The sequence below is a fragment of the Ahaetulla prasina genome, chromosome 7, assembly GCF_028640845.1.
Source record: "Ahaetulla prasina isolate Xishuangbanna chromosome 7, ASM2864084v1, whole genome shotgun sequence".
In the NCBI taxonomy this organism is placed as follows: domain Eukaryota; kingdom Metazoa; phylum Chordata; class Lepidosauria; order Squamata; family Colubridae; genus Ahaetulla; species Ahaetulla prasina.
The window spans coordinates 6,852,427-6,873,236 of NC_080545.1; the positions used below are offsets into that span (position 1 = coordinate 6,852,427).

At 39.6% G+C, this 20,810-nt stretch overlaps 1 protein-coding gene across 1 annotated transcript; it reads left to right on the forward strand.

The window, feature by feature from the left end:
• Positions 1 to 198: 198 nt before the first annotated feature.
• On the forward strand, positions 199 to 20,034 carry C7H12orf40 (chromosome 7 C12orf40 homolog). Its single transcript, XM_058190485.1, has 8 exons — positions 199 to 221; positions 3,026 to 3,065; positions 3,439 to 3,574; positions 5,033 to 5,165; positions 6,853 to 6,924; positions 8,722 to 9,218; positions 18,171 to 18,253; positions 19,519 to 20,034. Exons 1-8 carry the CDS (start codon positions 199 to 201, stop codon positions 20,032 to 20,034), a joined length of 1,500 nt encoding a protein of 499 aa, XP_058046468.1.
• Positions 20,035 to 20,810: the final 776 nt, after the last annotated feature.

Genomic DNA, 20,810 nt, shown 5'->3' on the forward strand with positions numbered 1-20,810 from the left:
CTGGGTTCAGGAAGAGGCTGACCCACTCCTTTCCCTCAGGCATTCATCTGAACCCCACCGGATTTTGTGGGGGGCGGGCGACATTTCCCCTCAGGGGGCTGCCTCTTTTCCTTCTTTTTTTCTTTCCTTTTTTCCTTTCCTTCTTTTTCAGGCCGGTGGCCTGCCTGTCAGGGGTGGCGTTGGCAGGACGAAGGAAAAATGAACTGGGTTGGGGGGTCCCGGTGAGTGAAGCCAAAAAGGCCTCACAATGGCACAACTGTCGCCTTTTTTTGTTGTGAGGGGAGATATTGTCTGCTTTTAAAGTTGACACTCTCCTTCCAGGCTGGGTTATTTTATATTTTATTATTTTATATTATATTATTTTATTTTATTTTTATTTTATCTTATCTTATTTTATTTTATCTTATTTTATTATTTTATTTTATTATTTTATGTTATTTTGTATTTTATTTTATTTATTTTAATTTGTAGCCAGCCTTCATGGATTTCACAAACAATCTAAGGCCGTGAATGTATCCAATACGCCTTCCTTCCTCTTCTGAGTTTATTTCTTTCCTTTTGTTTTATTTTGGAAAATTTACATTGCCGACTCAAGGCGGCTGACAAGGAGACAAAAACACCATAGGAAAGAAATAAAAAGTAATTTTAAAAGACAAATAATAAAATAATATAATAACTACCCCCCCCATCCCACCCTGGCGAGGGGTGGAAGGTTATTATATTTTATTATTCGTCTTTTTAAATAATTTTTTGTTTCTTTTAGATTGGGTTTCCCCCACAACATTAATACAAAATAAAAAAGCGATTATTTTTTTTAAAAAAAATCCAATTATTACACTTCAAGGCCTGCAAAGAGTTTGACATGTGGAGAGAGAAAAAATAGGAATAATTTCCTTTGGATTTTCAAAGCTGTGGTAGATCTTTCCCTTTTGAACTACAGGATTATTATTATTTTATTTATACAAAATGACAGTATACACAGCAAACGAGATAACTATGCTGGATTTCGTATTATTATTATTATTATTATTATTATTATTATTATTATTATTATTATTATTATTATTATTATTTTATTATTTTATTTACACAAAATGACAGTATACACAGCAAACGAGATAACTATGCTGGATATTATTATTATTATTATTATTATTATTATTATTATTATTATTATTATTATTATTATTATTATTATTATTATTATGCCAGCTCTGTTAGGGCTGGATAAATTCCTCTGTTTTATTGACCTCCCCGTTCCTTATATTATTTTTTTTGAAGGGCAGGGAAATGCAGTCTAGAAATATTTAAAAATATTGGCGTGAGGGAACAAGGCATCTAGGAAAAAACCCCTCATATTTCTCCATTTTGAAATCAGATCCACACCTCATGGCCTCCATTATGGTCTATTTTATGGGGATATTCATCTCTGTCCCAAATCCACAATATCTCCGGTTCTTAGATTTATTTTTCTAAAATGCTAATTTTCCAAAAACAACCAAACACCTCTTGGTATCACAACAAGGAAATGTAGAAAGAGGAAACTATAATGTTAGAGACGATACAGCCATGCTTTTAGTAGTCCTCCTTCTTCTTTTTTTTTAAATATTACCTTCCCACCCAAAAAGTAACAGAAACTTTGTCTCAGGGATTTAAAATGTAAAAATGATGTATTTATTAATTTGTAAATATGCTGGATGATAATAAGCTCTGTTTGTGGTACAAATCGGTAAATATAATTGAGATACATATGCCTATTTCAGACAATTATATTTTTTATTTAGTTTTTTTAATTGTTTTAATTGTAGTGTGCAGTGTTAGATCGGATGATTAGATCGGATCAAAAAACATGCAGTTTTTTGAACTGTATGCTGGCCAGGATCATTGAGTAAAATGGGCAGTTATAGACATAGAATAAATGAATGAATGAATGAATGAATACATACATACATACATACATACATACAGACTTTCATGCATGCATACATCATAGTGAATTTTTATGATGCCATGTATACATTAATAGCAAATATGCAATATTTATTATGCTAATCATGGCAATCAATAACAATAGATTGGATGCATATGTCTGTTTATTTTGAATAAATAATACTTTTATTTCATTTTTTTTTTATTGTTTTAAAATGGTTATTTTTTTTAAAATGTTTTCATTGTTTTAATTATATTTATTTTCAGTTGTAAGCCTCAGGTTCATTGATTGAGATAGGTGGCAGCATAATTTGAATAAATAAATACATCATAATGAATTATGCCATGCATACATTAATAGCAAATTACTACAGTAGGATAATATGTAATATGCATAATAATTAAATATGCAACATTTATTTATTATGCTAATCATGCTAAACAATCACCGTAAATTGAGATATGTTATAATAATACCATGCAGGAATTAATTCTAAATTAATACATTATGTTGAATGCAATAATATAATATGCAATATTTACTATGCTAATTGTTGGCATGAATTGTTATCATAAATTATGATACCTGATGAAAAACTGTGATGATAATTATAGAAGCTAGTTGGTATAGTAGTTAAGGTGTTGACAGAGCAATTTGTGATTGTGAAAGCTGGCTGGGTGACTTTGGGCCAGTCACTCTCTCAGAAGAACCTACCTTGCAGGGTTGTTCTGTCGAAAATGGGGAGGCAGGAGTATTAAGTATGTTTGCCACTTTGAATATAGAGAAGGAAAAGAGAGAAAGATGGAATAAAAATCTAATAATAACAATAATAGCAATAAGGAAAGAAAAGGCCTCAAAAATTATGCTGTAAACCGAACAGTTCCGAAAACGTTTAACAATATTATTCAAATATACTCACTTCTTTGAAACCCTCCCTCCCACCCCTCAAATTTTAAATCTTCAGAATTTTGAATTAAGTGGGCAAGAAATTTAATCAAAGGAAAAACATACCATTAATAATAACTTCTGATTTATTGGTTGAATTTTATAAACTGTTTTAAAACTGCTTCTTCTTTTCTCTCTTCCAACTTCTAGTCGAAGAATCATGCTTACTAAAGAGAGAAGAAAACAGAAGGTAACTAATGATTACACTTTAAAAATATATGTGAGCCTGCCAGAAATCTTCATCATCCTCATTATTGTCATCACAATAATTTTATAATAAAAAACTTATGAGCCAAATGCAGAAGTTTGCATATTCTATAACGATGGAGCCATGGTAGCTATTTTCAAATATACTGAATGCTGTTTTAAAATCATAATCATTTTTGTGCAGAAGTTTAACTACTAGATCTAGGAAGATTCAGGAATCTACTGTAAGATCCTGAGTGATTTTTGCCCCCTCACATTTCTCTCAGTCTAACCACAACAGAAGGTTGCTCTTGTTAGAAGGTCGCAAAATGTCCTATATGAACATATATGTGATAACTGCTACCTCTTCTCAATAGGATTTTTTTGAAAAGGAAAAACTTAAGTCAAAGATGAAGTTACTGGGAGTATCTCCTTTGAAAAGCTCAGCTGTCAGTTTGGACCTACTCAATCTCTACGTTGTTAATCAGATCTCTACAAAGAAAGAAAATGCTGGTAAGTTAAGAACAAATTTCTCAGACACAGTTTAATTTTCAAAGACTAGACAGAACAGAACAGAACAGAACAGAACAGAACAGAATAGAATAGATCTGGAAGGGACCTTGGAGGTCTTCTAGTCCAGCCCCCTGCTCAAGCAGGAGAACCTATAAAATCTCAAACAACTGGTTGTCCAATCTCTTCTTAAAAACCTCCAGCGATGGAGCACCCACAACTTCTGGAGACAAGTCATTCCACTGGTTAATTATCCTTATTGTTAGGAAATTTCTCCTTAATTCCAGGTTGCTTCTCTCTTTGATCAGTTTCCAACCATTATTTCTTGTCCTGCCCTTTGGTGTTTCGGAGAATAATTTGACCCCCCCCCCTTCTTTGTTCGGACATCACCAAGTCCTAGCTGTCCTGTAACCTCAATATTCATTTCATCAAATTTCAGCTGTATTTTTCATCCAAACTGCAAGTTTGCTGACGTAATTAGAAGCAGAAATTGGGCACAAAAAGCTGTAACCTACTGTATTTGCCAATTGCTAGCGGGAATTAGAGCTGTACAATCATTTGGATTCAGTTCCAACTAGGAGCTTTGGAACACAAGATCATGAGTAAAACATCTGTCCACCTAGTGTAAAGTAGCTGACTTTTTTCCCTAAGATCGCATGGCAATTACCACCAGGCAGGAAAAGACACAGTTGCCTTTAAAGGTTGGGGACAGGTACTACGTTTGCATTTCCAGATAGCCCTTTGTACCTATTTGGATCTGCATCTGAAAAACTGGCCAGGTTTTGCACCTTTAGATATATATTGTTGTTGTTAGTTGCAAAGTCGTGTCCGACCCATCGCGACCCCATGGACAACGTTCCTCCAGCCTTTCCTGTCCTCTACCATCCTCTGGAGTCCATTTAAACTCATGCCTACCGCTTCAGTGACTCCATCCAGCCACCTCATTCTCTGTCGTCCCTTTCTTCTTTTGTCCTCAATCTTTTCCAGCATTAGGCTCTTCTCCAGTGAGTCCTTCCTTCTCATTAGGTGGCCAAAATATTTGAGTTTCATCTTCAGGATCTGGCCTTCTAAAGAGCAGACAGGGTTGATCTTCTATAGGACCGACTGGTTGGATAGTCTTGCAATCCAAGGGACTCGCAGGAGTCTTCTCCAGCACCAGAGTTCAAAGACCTCCATTCTTTGGCGCTCAGCCTTTCTTATGGTCCAACTTTCACAACCATACATTGCAACTGGGAAAACCATAGCCTTGACTATACGCACTTTTGTTGGCAGGGTGATGTCTCTGCTTTTTAGTACACTGTCTAGATTTGCCATATATAGATATATAGATATATATATACAGAGATATAAAGATTAGAGAGATAGAGATATAAAATAGAGATCGAGGGATAGAGATAGATAGATATTGTGTTCCTCTTTAACTCACTGTAATCTTGCTAATAATCTTCATTTTAATTACAGAGAATATTCGAAAGCCAATTCATGTTGATATTAACAGAGAAACTCAAATTCCTTTGAGAAAGCAAAATGTAGAATTTCCCAAGTCACCAGAATGCAGACCAGCTAAGCTGTCCCTTGATGACATCCAGCACAGGTACCTAAAATGTCAATTATCTTTTCACATTTTAGTAAAATAGTTTCATTTCTTTCATGGGCTGCATTTTCAAATCCAATTTTTTTTTCCAGATAACTCTCACTGCCATTTATTTTCCCATCATCTGCTTAAATTACTAAGATTTCCAGATCATTTCCTTTTTGCAAGTATTGCCTTGCATTAAAATTGATGTGAACATATAAAGAAGGATGAAATGTAATGAAATTTTAGGGCTGTTAATAGTTGTAAGATATACTGTACTCTTCATTAAAAATCTCAAACATTTCCATGTTTCTAAACTCATGAGAAAGTAGATTACAGGACATCAAGTTACTGTCAACTATAGGGGGGAGGGAGGGGAAGGGGGGAGAGGGGGGAGATGAAGGATCAATGTAAAGGAATGATTGAAGATATGTAATTAAGAAATAGAAATAATTTGAAATGAAATCGGGGCTGCTCAGCTGCCATTTCAGAAGGGAATGGAAAGGGAGAGGAGAGAGTGAAGGAAGAAAGTAGGTAGGAAAGAGAGAGGTAGAAAAGGGGGAAAGGAGAGGAAGAAGAAAGGGGAAAGAGAGAGGGTTAGAAAGGGTGGAAGAGAAGAGTAAGGAAGGAGGAGAGGATGTAGAAAAGCGAAGGAGAGGAAGGATGAAGAAAGTAGAAGAAAGTAGAGAAGGGAGGAGGAAAGGTTTGTTAAGGAAGGAAGTGGTAGCTGGGCAGGTCCGAATAAGTAACAAATGAAAGTTAATGACTAATGTTGAATAAGAGACTGTATATTGAATAGGTTGTTGGAAAATGGAAATAAAACTTTTTTACTATAAAAAAAAGTTATTGTCAACTATTAAACGAAAACTTGCTAGTTCAGAACTTTCAGCCTCATTTCTCTTAATGGAAAGTTATAAACAACTAGCTAAACATTCTTAACTAAAAACTTGCACTTTATTTGCTGATTATCTTCCTCAACAACTCCAGATTTAGGCTACAGGTAGTCCTGTAGCAATTTCCATTGCTAAGCGAGAGAGTTGTTAAGTGAGCTTTTGCCCCGTATTACGACCTTTCTTGCAACAGTTGTTAAATGAATCACTGCAGTTGTTAAGTTAGCACCATAGTTGTAGAGTGAATCTGTCAGAAAGTTGCAAAAGGTGATCACATGACCCTGGGAGTCATAAGTATGGTCATAAGTCACTTTTTTTCAGCGCCGTTGTAGCTTCGAACAATCACTAAATGAAAGGTTGTAAGTCAAGGACAACATGTACTTACATAATATAATAAAAAGATAACTTGCTCACTTTTGTACTGATAAGATTTCCCCCCGCTTATTAAATGCTGTTTGCTTTCTATATTTCAGGCAATGTTTGCAGTACTTAATATAGGTAACCTTCTCACAAAATGAATTTTGAACCAAATATGGTTGTTAATCTTGAAGTTACTCCCAGACTCTTCCTATTGTATCAGCTCTAAAGGGGCATTAGATTTGTTAACTATTAGCAGAATTTTATCCACATTTATTTAAAACTGGAGACAACGGGATTTAAATCTAAGTAGACCTGAATAGGGTTATCCTACAGAAGTAAATGTTTTAAATTTGTTTCAGAACAGATTTGCCTCTACCTGAAAATGCATAAATCATATGTTGTTTTTTTCACTACACCAATGACTTACTTTGCTTTTTAAATTATTGTCTTCATAGAATACAAGAAGAAATCTTGGATAGCAGAAGAAAATACCTTTATGAAAAAGCCAGCATTCATTCTGAAGTAAGGTCTTTTCAATAAAGATTTATCACTTGTATCTCTTCTTAGATGTAACACAATGGTTTGTATTTATGGCATGAATTTTAGAGCAATTCTAATGTCAGCTTGTAGAACAGAAAGCTTTTAATATAAGCCTCATCTTCACTGTATAGCTCTAGTCAATCACCCTTCCCAAAACAATACTAAAATGATATATAAATCCATCAGTAAAATAAAAGACCCCCCAAAAAACCTCCCAATAAAATGCAGGCATCATGAAAGAAAGAAATTCCTTCATGCATATTACTAGACAATTCCATGAAATAAAAGAATAAACTGTTTCAGTTCGCCAGTTCTTCTATAAAGAAAAAAGGTATTCCTATCATTAAAGTTAAGTTTATAAAATGAACAAATTTCTTAGAAGATGTCTAATCTGTCTTGAAGCCTTTTTCTAATGTATTGACAGGAGTTAGGATCTTCTTGGCCAGTAAGTAATAATAAAGAAGACGACTTCTGGCTTTCTACGACAGCTTACGAGCCAGAAGAATTCTCTGCACCAGATTCAGAAGCGCCCGTTGGTCTATATTTCCAGCAACTGACTAGGTAAAAATAGATTATTTATTAATTTTATTACCGTACTTTTAAATGCGTCATCATCTTTGTAGGGAAAACCTCTTGCTTTGTAAATAGTGATTTTTCTGTGTGAATTTTTGATAAACTTATAATTTCTTATGAAAAATGAGGGTTAATCACTTATTATTTCATTTTATTTCACATACATACACAATTATATCGTTGAAATCTTATGCTGTTGTTTGAGATTATGTGCAGGAAACAGATCAAGCTTATACCTGTCTCACTGTAGTTTTCCTCAGTGCCCAAAAAGTGACCTGTTTTATTGAAAATAAGCAGACACTTGCAGCCATGTCTGATGTAGAAATAAGAATTGTGTTTATCTTCCGGCTATCTTGCTCATTTCGCTGGACTATCGTATTTACAAATGGGCTTAAATACCTAAAGCTAAATGTATTTGAGCACTACCTTAGTAATGTCCAAATTAAAGAGAATATTATCAATCGTGACAGTAGTTCTTTTTTCTGAATTTTTCTGAATTGCATTTAAGATGGCGCCGACGAAGGCTGCCTCGGTGAAATGCTCTCTAATTGTTTCTTTATTTCTAATTGTTCTCTGTGACTCACTACGGATTCCCTACTCACGAGAATTGTGTTGTAAATGTTGTACCTTGATGAACGTATCTTTTCTTTTATGTACACTGAGAGCATATGCACCAAGACAGATTCCTTGTGTGTCCAATCACACTTGGCCAATAAAATTCTATTCTATTCTTTTTTCTGAAATGTACACATTCAGATAAATGAATGGATGATTAAATACAGTATTGTTGGTTCTATTTGATTTGTTAATGTTTGATTTGGTATAACACCAGTGATGGTCCAAATCAAAACATTTCAAAAGTCTTAGATGTTTCATTAGGTATTTTATGCTCTGATGTCATTTCCTGTGACTTTTATTACTCCTCTTTCCCTGACATTAATGGAGCCACAGTGACATACAGTGGTTAGACTGGTTAATCACAGTTATTGAACAATATTTCAAAATGAAATATAGGAAACTCAGATTTCCAGTTTTGTTTAAGAATAAAAATCTATAACTATTGCAGAATTCCAAACCCCAACACAATGTCATGGGAGCAAGAAGTCCATCTTTCATATTAAGTAAAAATAAATAAATTTTAAAACCTTACACGTTGATACTGTCTGTGACATACCAGCAATTCACATTTTACCCCTTTTTCCCACCCTCAGTCCTGGATACGGTAACTCCATTGATAAGGATTCTGGAAAGAGTCAAGCAAACGGGGAAGAATCATTGTTTGGTACTATAAACGACCAGATAAAGACTAACCAAGATGCAAACTTCCAGCCGATTGCAAGTTTGTTTGAAGAAGAAAATCAATTTCTGACGTTTCCTCCTTCTCAGTCTTACTGTTCTTTTGCTAAAAAAAACTACATTGACCAGCTATTCACAGATTTTGGAGATGCAAAAGAAATATTTGGTAAACCCAGCCTGTATGACAGTGAAGAAGCGCATCAGACGGTAGGTCCTGCCCACTGTGCAGCTGAGAGGGATCTCACAAGCATCCTCACGGCTCCAGAAATGATTTGCTCCCTTAACAACCAACGCTTAAATGCAATAAACCAGAATCCAAACTGGAATCGGTTGAAACCCTGCAGTAGCCAGAAGAAAAATCCTGTAGAGTTATCCGATCAGCAGAAACTTACTACGTTCTTGGATAATACAGGTAAATATCCACAGTGCAAGCAGCAAATGTAATGAGGAGGGTTTATGTTTAAGGAGTCGATAACATTTGATTAATATATATATATTTTAGTTTCATTAAGGTAGGCATTTAATGTGGGTGGGAAAAGAGTTACACAGTGTCTTGCTGGGCTATATTTTAATTATTTATTTATTTAGTAAATGTATATTGCCGCCTACTCGCAAACATAAAAGCACAATATAAAAGAAATAAAAGTTGCCAATTTGGCTGAGATGGCAAAAATCTCAGCCTTTTTGAAAGACAATACGCAAGAAAGATATTTAAATGAATGGAGAAAATGGATTGACTATATTCAAAACAGATATCAATTAAGAGTTATCAGACTGCCTTTGAATGATTAGGATGTATTATTTTTGATTGTTTTGGGGGAGGTTAGGAATTGATGAGAATTGTAGGATTATAATTTAGTTAGGAAGGAAATTTTTTTAGTATATGTTTTTTTTATTTTTACTATACCTTGTGTTTGTTCCGGGAAGTCGGGGGGGTGAGGGGTGAGGGGGGTTTATGAAGGGAGGGGAGAGGGGGGGAAAGGGGGAAAAAATTTTGTAAAACTTTTTCAATAAAAAAAAAAGAAGAAATAAAACTAAAAATAATAAAACAATAAAAATAATGAAACAATAAATACCACCCTGACGACAAACCACATTCATACCAACCATTTAACGGGTTCCAAATTGTTGCACTTATTTGCAATATATTGCATTCAAATAATATCACTAGCCATAGGAGCAATATTGTATAAGATTTCCCAAGCGTGTAAACGGCAACCATGATTAACCAGGGAAAAGAGAGAATGCAGTTGTGGTTGGATCCTGAAGATTCAGCCTGGAGAAATGAATCTCTTTCTGTATCCCAAAAATCGTCCTGTTTATTCTATGAAACCTGAATGGGATGAAAACCAAACCACCCCTTTTATGACATTGGTTCTCTCTCCATGTGCTGTTGGAGGACCTTATCTTTAAAAATCTTTTGACTGTCAGGCACAAACAATCAAATCAGTGTAGAGTTTAAGTAGCTACTTTATTGTTCTCTGCCTATAATACAGGAATGTTCCCAAGCTGACAAATTCACCTGAGAGAGACCAGATAAGTCTCTCAAAGGCATTTAAGGGAGATCTTACCCTTTTGTGTTTACCTTCATGAATCCACGCTAATTCCCCGTTTGATCCCTCCTCCTTGACTGGGACAGTTCCTCTCCAATAATATCGGTGTACGTATAGCGTTTGACAGATTTGAAAGCAGAATTAAAAACACGCCTTATAATATGGAGGGCCCAACTGGTTAATTAGTGTCATGTTAAATTAAATGACTGAAATATAGTTTGATCTATAAATGGGTGGGCTTCAAAAATTTTAGCAAGGAGTTCTCTGCCTGGTTGCTGGGTGGCATGGCCATGGTGGGCGTGGCCTAGTCGGCCCTGCACCATGGCGGGGGGGCAGTGTTTTTGCCCTCCCCAAGCTCTGGAGGCTTTCCTCGAGCCTCTGGGAGGGCGAAAATGACCTCCCCAGGCTCTGGAGGCCCTCTGGAGGCTGGAAATCATTTTTCTCCCTCCTTGAGCCTCCGCATGCGCCCTGCACTTACCTGCATTCAAAACGGCCTGCGTGGGGACTCCTGGGAGGGGAGGGATGGGCGGGGCCAGCCAGGAATGGGATTTGTGGGTTCTGCACAGAATCTTAGCTAGAGGTTCTCCTGAACCCCTGCGAACCCCCAGCAGCCCACCCCTGTCTATAAATGATCATAAAAATGTATGTTTCTGTAGAAATTAGGGGACGTTCCCTTTTCATTTTAGTAGCAGGCTGGTGAGCTTATAAGTGACTGAAATTAACAGAGAAGTTGCTGAAGGAGGAAAAAACACACCGCTGAATTATGGTCCGTGTGTTCTTTTTAACATTACCATGTAAACGTATTTTTTAAGATTTTTGTTTTGTTTTGTTTTGCAGGAGGTTTTAAAAACCAAAAGAAATATACTGAGGCACCAAAACCTATAAAGAGTTACTTAAACAACAGGTGAGGATTTTTTAAAAAAAGAGTTTCATTCATGTAAAAATGGTATTACAGAATGAGGATTGTTTACATAGTTCATGAGAAAGTACTCTTATAAAATGGATAGGAGGGAAACATGATCAAACACCAATTACAGGAAAGCAGCTCTAAAATGCCCACATGCACAGAATTTCTGTCTTCCAAAATTATTGTTCCTTTTTCTCCAGCAAAAGAGAAATAACTTCAAAATAATGCTGAACTATTACAGCTTAATGTTTATTTTCATAGACTAAGCGACTAGCTTTAATTAGTTACAGTCAAAGTGATCAGCAAGAGTTCTATGATCAAAATTTAACAACTTGCTTATTATAAAGAGATCCAGTTTAGTGGTGAAGGTTCTGGCCTAATGATTTGGAGATTCCGAGTTCTAGTCCTGCCTTAGGCAGGAAAGCCGGCTGGGTGACTTTGGGCCAATCACCAGGAGACAGCGAGTTCTAGCCTTAGACACAAAACCCAGCTGAGTGACTTTGGGCCGGGCACCGTCTCTCAGCCCAACCCACCTCACAGGATTGTTTTGTGTGTGGTGGGGAAGGCAGAGGAAGAGTATGTGTTTGCCACTTTGAATTATTTGTAAAAATCATAAAGGCAGGAAAGAAGGAAGGAAGGAAGGAAGAAAGGAAGGAAGAAGAGAAAAAAGAAGAGAAAAGAAAAAAGAAAAGAAAAGAAAAGAAGAAGGAAGGAAGGAAGGAAGGAAGGAAGGAAGGAAGGAAGGAAGGAAGGAAGGAAGGCAGGAAGGAAAGGAAGGAAGAAGAGAAAGAAAAGAAAAAGAAAAGAAAAGAAGAAGGAAGGAAGGAAGGAAGGAAGGAAGGAAGGAAGGAAGGAAGGAAGGAAGGAAGGCAGGAAGGAAAGGAAGGAAGGGAGAGAGAAAGAGAGAAAGAAAGAAAGAAAGAAAGAAAGAAAGAAAGAAAGAGAAAGAAGAGAAAAGAGGAAAGAAAAGAAAAAAGAAAAGAAAAGAAAGAAGCAAGGAAAGGAAGGAAGGGAGAAAGGAAGGAAGGAAGGAAGGAAGGAGAAAATAAAAGAAGGAAGGAAAGGAAGGAAGGGAGAGAGAGAAAGAAAGAAAGAAAGAAAGAAAGAAAGAAAGAAAGAAAGAAAGAAAGAAAGAAAGAGGGAAGGAAGGAAGGAACCAGGAAGGAAAGAAGGAAGGCAGGCAGAAGCTGAGGAAAGAGATATCTATGATAGCAATTACTGGCACCCATTATGCAAGAAAACTATTCTTCAGTGCTGATTTAGTTTTCCAAGCCAACTTCGCAGTCATTGTTGTAGTCGGCCTGGATGACGTGCCCTGAACCACAAAAAGTTAAGAGGACATGGATGATACCCATTAATATCTTGTATTTAAGACAAACACTGGGTCTTCTATTGCAACAACATTTCTCCACTCTCCTTTCATCCAGCATGAAACTAGCAATGCTTTAAATAAAAGAAATGAAAATAGATTCGACTACTGCAAGCAAATACATTTTTGTGCATTAGACCGGGGCCTAAGTATTTATCTCAGCATTACTATTGTGTTCGTTGTGTTACATTTTCTACTGTAGAGATGCAGTCCCCAAATTTTTTGGCACCAGGGTTTCATTGAAGACGATTTTTCCATGCACTGGAGGCAGGGAGGGATGGTTTCACACACAACATAGGTCACACAGATGTGCAGATGAAGCTTCGCTCACTTACCTACAACCCAGTTCCTAACAGGCCACAAACCAGTACCAGTTTGTGGCCTGGGAGTTGTATTCTTCAAACATATTAGAATAGGTTCCTATAGTTAAGATTTTCCTAGTTCTAAAAGGTATCAGATACTTATTGAATGCTTATGAGATGAACCTGCTAAGAACAATGATTGAATTATAGCTTACCTAATTTATTTAAGTTCCCTAAACTATTCTGTACCCTAACACTGATAATTTTGTGGATTAAATCTGGCTTATTTTCCAGCAGGAAGAAAGGCCATTCAGATCCCGATATGGATTATTTGAAGATTTTCGAGCATGAAACGGTAAAATTTGATATAACTTGTTCAAAGAAATGTCTATAGAGATTTTCAACCATCCAGGTCATGGTTTTTTGTTGTTTTTTTAAATTTGCATTTATATCCCGCCCTTCTCCGAAGACTCAGGGCGGCTTACACTATGTTAGCAATAGTCTTCATCCTATTTGTATATTATATACAAAGTCAACTTATTGCCCCCAACAATCTGGGTCCTCATTTTACCTACCTTATAAAGGATGGAAGGCTGAGTCAACCTTGGGCCTGGTGGGACTAGAACCTGCAGTAATTGCAAGCAGCTGCTGTTAATAACAGACTGTCTTACCAGTCTGAGCCACCAGAGGCCCCTCTGTGGTTGACCTAAAGCTGCTTTTTCAAGAGGCGACTGGACTTTCTGATTTTTTTCTTTGAAGACGTTTTGCTTCTCTATTCAAGAAGCTTCTTCAGTTCTGTCTGGATGGTAGGGAAGGATTTATATTCCTTGCAGACCGCTGGTCATTTGCATTCTTTTTAGAGAATCGTTGAGGCCACTTGGAGGTTTGTCTATGTTCTCAGTCCACACACCAGGGGCAAAATGCACTTACTTTCGCTAACGGATTGCAAATGTGAGCGCCCGCATCTCCTCCATACACGCACAGAGCCTTCTGCACATGCGCAGAGAGTAATAAAACAGAACGTGATGACATCCATGCGGGTGGGCGGAGTCTCCCACCGCCGGCCCTACTGGATCGTGCGAGCCAGATAGATCCGGCTGAATTTCACCACTGGTCCACAGCCATTTACACTACTCAGGTGACCCTGAAGACACAGAAAAAGCCTCCAAGTGGCCTCAATGACTCTCTAAAACAGGTGTCCCCAACCTTTCGGACCTAAGGGACCACTACATTCATAATTTTAAATCCCGCGGACCACTGATATGACTTGCCTAATGACCGGCTGGATGGGCATGGCTAGGTGGTCATGTGACTGGGTGGGTGTGGCCAACTCAATGTCACTCATGTCGAGGGGTGCCTCGCCAGCCTCTGCTTGCCTCGCCCCTCCCCTCCCAGCCACTCTCGCCTGCCTACCCGAGCTCCTTAGGGCCCCAACAGGAAGCAGCTGTTGGGCCTAAGCAGCCACCAGGAGAAAGATTTGGCAAAACAGCTGGCTCAGTTCAAATTGGATCTGGCCGAGAAGGAGGCTCAGCAGAAGCATCTCACTGAGGACTAGGAGCATAGGCTTTCCAAGCAAAGGGAAGACCTGCAGGAGTGCAAGGCCAGGTACCAGCACCTGGAAGCTCAGCGGGCTGAGATGGTCAACCAGTTCCAGACCATGATGCAGTCCCACTGGAACGAGGCCCTCCGGCTCTTCGCCACCAGCGGCACTTCCCTCCAGCCTTCCCCCAAAGCCCTACACCAGGAGGCTGAAGCAGACCCCAAGTCAGAATTTCTGCCCCCCTCCGACCCCCACAAAAAGACCCCGAAGGGGGAGACTCTGTGCAGCAACACAAACCTTCATTGCATGTATTCAGCCGTAGTTTGAGGACCCCTGATTTAGTGCAATATAAAAAAATGCAAATAATTTTTCTGCGGACCACCAAAATTTTCTCATGGATCACCAGTGGTCCACAGACCACCAGTTGGTGACCGCTGCTCTAAAAGGATGCAAATGACCAGCTGCTGTCTGCAAGGAAAACAAATCCTTCCATTCTCCACAATCCAGTCAGAACTGAAGAAGCTTCTTGGATGAGAAGCGATCATTCCACGAAAGCTGCCTGGTGCATTTTCCCTGCTGGTTGTAATCATTTCTAAAACAACTATTCTTATTTATAAGAGCATTTTAAAAGAAACCCTTATCATCTGTGTTGCTCTTCTCCGTGCTCTTTCAACACCTCTTTTACATTCTGTTTTGGTTTTTACATTTTGTCAGCTTGCCACGGAAACCAGGCTGAGTTATATAAAACAAATAACCTCTCGAGCCGATTTGCGTGCAGAGCATATGAGCAGTCAGCAGCTAGAGAGCAGATGCCAGGCAGTCTGTCCATTGCATGCTGAAAGATCATTTGTACAATCAGCAGAGAAGGCACATTTGCACACCCCTTCTCTTCGTAAGATTTTAATCCCGAACCAAATAGGAGAGAAAGAAGGGTTCCCTTAATTAGAATGATTGTGTAATCGCATTAGTGAAGACGTCAGAAAATGTATTCTTGCCATAGGCATACAGATAGTGCTCAACTTACAATAGTGCTCATTTACTGACCGTTCAAAGTTACAACGGCGCTGAAAAAAAGTGACTTACGACTGTTTTTCACGCTTATGGCCATTGGAGCGTTCCCATGGTCACATGATCAAAATCCAGACACTTGGGAACCGACTCATATTTATGATGGTTTGCAATGTCCATGTGATCCCCTCTTGTGACCTTCTGGCAAGCCATATTCACTTAACAACCTGGACTACTGCAATGCTCTCTACATGGGGCTCCCCTTGAAGGGTACCCGGAAGCTCTATCACCAGTTCAATAGCAATAAATCTTCCTTGAATATCTGCCTCAATTAACTTAGCTGGTATATCCTTCCTGATATATACAACAATTCCATTTTGCTTCTTATCCAAAGCTGAAGCAACAAAATGTTTACCTAATTTTGAGTTAATTAAGTATTTTTGGTCTGATAATTTGATATGTGTCTCTTGCAGGCAAATCACATCATTTTTAAATTGTTTCAAGTAGTGAAATATTTTCCTTCTTTTCTGAGCTGAATTCAAGCCATTAACATTCCATGACAAAATTCTATTTGCCATTACTGGCCTCCTGAAGCTTTGAAGCAAACAACGGAAGATCCTCCTCCGGTATCTTCCGTCTAGCTCCTCCCACAGCTTCCATACTGGGGTCCTGACTTTTACTTTGAAACTGTTGCTCTTCTTTACACTTAAGAGCTCCTCTTGTCACCCTTTGCTCTTGTGGTTCCTCTGATGCTGGCAGCAATGAAGCCTCTTGGATCACTGGGTACCTGGAAGCTCCAACTGGTCCAGAATGCGGCTGCGCGGGTGATAGAGGGAGCACCTTGTGGCTCCCATGTGACACCCCTCCTGCGCAGTCTGCACTGGCTTCCGGTGGTCTTCCGGGTCCAATTCAAGGTGCTGGTTATCACCTTTAAAGCATTCCATGGCTTAGGACCGGGTTACCTACGGGACCGCCTACTGCCACCAGTAGCCTCCCACCGACCTGTGCGTTCCCATAGAGCGGGCCTCCTCCGGGTACCGTCGGCCAAACAATGTCGGCTGGCGACCCCCAGGGGGAGGGCCTTCTCTGTGGGGGCTCCTGCCCTCTGGAATGAGCTACCTCTGGGGCTTTGTCAACTCCCCAACCTCCGGACCTTTCGCCGCGAGCTGAAGACGCTTTTGTTCCAGCGTGCAGGGCTAGCTTAAATGTAGTTTTAATTGGGGTTTTTAAACGGGGTTTTTAATTGTATTCAAATTTTTAGGCCATACATTGAATTAGTCTTTTATACTGTTTTTAACTTGTGCTATATTTATTTTTGTATTTTATTGGCTGTGAACCGCCCTGAATCCTTTGGGAGAAGGGCGGTATACAAATTTAATAAATAAATAAAATAAATAAAAAACAACTGCAGTGATTCACTTAACGACTGTGTCAAGAAAGGTGGTAAATGGTGCAAAATCACCTACTAACTGCTTCACTTAGCAACAGAAATTTTGGTCTCATTTGTGATCGTGTCGAAGATTACCTGTGGTTGAACTAACTCACCGAGAAACAGCATTTCCCTCATGTAAGGAAATAATTATTTCTATGTTATGTTGTAAACAATAGAACAGTTTTGAGCAAATTATTTTTACCGTGATGTCAAGTTCTGAAAGAGAAGCTAAATAAAAGCAGCTGTGGCAAAAATTATACTAATATCATTTTTTAATATATTTTTTTTAAGGAAGTTTACAGTGACTTTGATCAGCACTGGAAGCAAAGCAGGCAAAACGGTTAGTTTTAATTTCAAATTCATGAACAGCTATCGTCTCATTTAGGCATCTTAGTTGTCTTAAATGTAATGATGAAGGAAAAAAGTGACCTTCTGCTCTTTGACTATAATATCCTCTTTAAGAATGGAAAAATCTAACAGGATGTGTAATCTTTAAGTCATCTTAAAGAACGCCTTCCAAACTTGGGTAAATTATCCAAAATTGGATAAAAGTGATTTTTTTTGGGGGGAGGTCATGACATCCAAACCCATTACCCAATTACAATAGGGATGGCCGTGTTACATTGGATAAAAATAACTTTCTGATCGGTGTTTTTTGGATAACGATTACAGGGGTGGGATTCAGCCGGTTCGGACTAGTTTGGCCAAACCGGATGTTAATATTAATCTCGTTCGCCAAACCGGTAGTTGAAAGGACTGGCTGACCCCGCTTGCCCCTCCCCTCCCAGGATTCTCCACACAGCCTGTTTTGGATGCCAGGTAAGTGCAGGGCCGCGTGGAGGCTCTGGGAGGGTGAAAAATGGGCCTAACGGAAGTACTGGCAGTCAGGAAAGGGGCCCATTTCCGGCCTCTGGAGGGCCTCCGGAGCCCGGGGGAGGCCATTTTTGCCCTCTCTCGAGGAAAGCCTCCAGAGCCTGGGGGGGGGCAAAAATGCCCCCACACCCCCAGCCGGCCATGGTGCAAGAAGCTGACTAGGCCACGCCCCCATGGTCATGCCCACCCAGCACCTGGGCAGAGAATCAGTTGCTAAAAATTTTCAGTCTCACCCCTGATAACAAAGGAAAAAGTTTGGGAAGCACTGTCTTAAGGCAGGGGTCCCTAACCAAGTTCTAAGTCTAGTTTCTAAGTCTAGGACTACCTGTATTACTGTTTCTCAAAACAAGCTCAGGAGTTTTGTTGTTGTTGTTCTTCAGATGATGATTCCCAGTTAAGTAGTCAGTCACCCACTTATTCTCCAGAGCAAGCAGATCGACATACCAATTCTTCCTCTGACGAGGTAAGGACAAAGTATTCCTTGAAGTTGTCCAAGTACTTGCACACTGCAGATTTTGAATCCTCCTGCAAATTATTTTAATGCATAGAAGCCCTCTCTATAATAGATATAAAAATAGTACTAGCACTAGCAGTAGCACTTAGACTTAAATACTACTTTTCAGTGCTTTACAGCCCTCTCTAAGCTGTTTTACAGAGTCAGCCTCTTGCCCCCCAACAATCTGGGTCCTCATTTTACCCACCTCGGAAGGACAGAAGGCTGAGTCAACCTTGAGCCTGGTGGGATTTGAACTGCCAAATTGCAGGCAGCCGGCAGTCAGCTGAAGTAGCTTGCAGTACTGCACTCTAACCACTGCGTCACCAAGGCTCAAAATAGAATAGCTGTTAGCATCGTTGACATTACTTCCAGCTAATTTAATGGATTAATGAAAAACAAAAATTATTGGAATCAGTTATCTTCCATTATATTACCATTTCTATTCCATTATACAGTTCTCTTCCATTCCATTATCATATATACATACATACATACATACATACATACATACATACATACATACATACATACATATATATATATATATATATATATATATTTGAAAGGGTCATACAAACAATAAAAAGGACTCCTTAACAACCAGAGTGATTTATTGGCCACTGTCAAAGAATTACACTGACTCCAGGGGTGAAATTTGACTGGATCAGACTGGATCAGGCGAACCAGTAGGGACAATTTGAATCAGTTCGCCGAACCAGGAAAAATCACCCCTGGTTGGCCCTGGCCACGCCCACCCAGTCACCACTCACCTCTTCTAGCTGCTTGCTCGGCCCTTCCGGCCGCTCGATATTCCACAGAATTCAACGTTAATGCAGCAGAGAGAATCTGAACTTTTCTCCCTCCGTTCACAGCGGAGCTGCTGCAGCCTGTCCCTTTAAGGTACTTCGACCCCCGGGAGGGAGGGGGCCGGGGGGGGTACCATGAAGGGAGCAGCAGCTCCACTGTGAATGGAGGGAGAAAAGTTCGGATTTTCTCTGCCACAGCATTCACTATGAGCCCTTCTCGTGCTCATACACACATTTTTCCCTACCGGGTTCTGTGGTCATGGCTTGGTGGTGGTGGGTTATGTGACCGGGTGTGGGCATGAGTGACATCAAGTTGGCCACGCCCATGCAGTCACAGGATCTCCCCCCACCAAGCCACACCCACAGAACCGGTAGGGGAAAAAAAATTGAATATCACCACTGACCGACTCCGATTTATTTCAACAGTCTAGACCAGAGGAGGGCAATGAAGGAGCGTCATCAGATTCTGAAGTCTCCTTTTCAAGGACTTTCAGCCATCCCTGCTCAGGATCAGGACATTGGAGTTCAGAGCATGTTTGCCAATTCGATGGCAGGCACCGGAATACAGCTAATATTCGATCCCAGGCAAAATCCGCTGTAACTCCCAGAAAGAATACGTCGCACCGAGCTGGACTGCCGTTGTCAGGCATGAACGATAAGAGGAAGCACGAGGCTTCATCTCAAACAGAGGCATGTGCAGAACCAGTAGAAAAATCCAACGCAGCTGTGCAGTGTGACATCATCCAGAGCTGCCCCTGTAAAAGGGAGCTGTCCTTCGCCCACAGTGCTGAAATGGTGACTTCGACTAGCAAGGTAGACGCCACTGGAGGGCAGAACGTTCCAGCAGATAGTGCAGCCCTTCAGCCTCCAAATAGCGATTCTTTGTCGACTAAGAATTTGTCTCCCGAAACAGATGGTTTCATAGTGGCAAGGTCAGCCTAGCTCGGTCTAACAAATAAAAGCGGGCGGGGGGGGGGAATTGAACCCGTACGTATTTATTGGCAGTGCAGTCAAGGAGCTTAAATTAAGGTGTTCCTTCCGACATATATATTTTCCAGCTCTGTTTCATGACACAGATCAAGGGATACTTAAATACAGGTGTTGTAAAATGGTGGGGAATTAAACAACTATAATAACAGCGATGAAAACAATATATATATGTATGGTTTCGTAGGTTTTCATGAGTATAGGTATGTAGGTCTTGGCGTATTCGGGTCTTTTCCCGTGTAAGGTTGAGACTATCTTGGCGACGTTTCGACGAGGTCTCACTCATCATCTTCAGGCTGGTGCTTACGGCTTCGTGCTTGTGCGAGCAAAGCATGGTCAGAGCTGCTGTCTCTCTATAAATACTGGTGGGGAGGTGGGGAGTGTCGGCTTTGTTGCTGTAAGTGGGTTAGTTGGCTCTGTGGTTGCATCTTGATTGGTAGGTGGAGTGGGGTTTGCAGATTAGTTAGCTGTTTCGTAGCATCCTGTGCGGGTGTGGTCCTAGTTGTGTGCCCATTAGTCTTTTGTGTTGTAACGACCTGGGTAATGGGCTGTGTGGAAACATCCTGAGTTCTGGGAATGTGACCTCCTGAGTCTTGTGCTGGAACATCCTGGGTGGTTGGTTGTGTTGTAACATGCCTTACACACTGTAAGCCGCCCTGAGTCTTCGGAGAAGGGCGGGATATAAATGTAAATAAATAAAATAAAATAAATAAAATAAATCCTGAGCTTTG

What these genes read in the sequence shown, in the direction of transcription:
- C7H12orf40 (XM_058190485.1), top strand. Translation starts at nt 199, where the DNA reads ATGAACTGGGTTGGGGGGTCCCG. An exon ending in TACAAAGAAAGAAAATGCTG is followed by an intron (nt 3,575 to 5,032) that starts GTAAGTTAAGAA and finishes TTTTAATTACAG; the next exon opens with AGAATATTCGAAAGCCAATT. An exon ending in CCAATTCTTCCTCTGACGAG is followed by an intron (nt 18,254 to 19,518) that starts GTAAGGACAAAG and finishes TTATTTCAACAG; the next exon opens with TCTAGACCAGAGGAGGGCAA.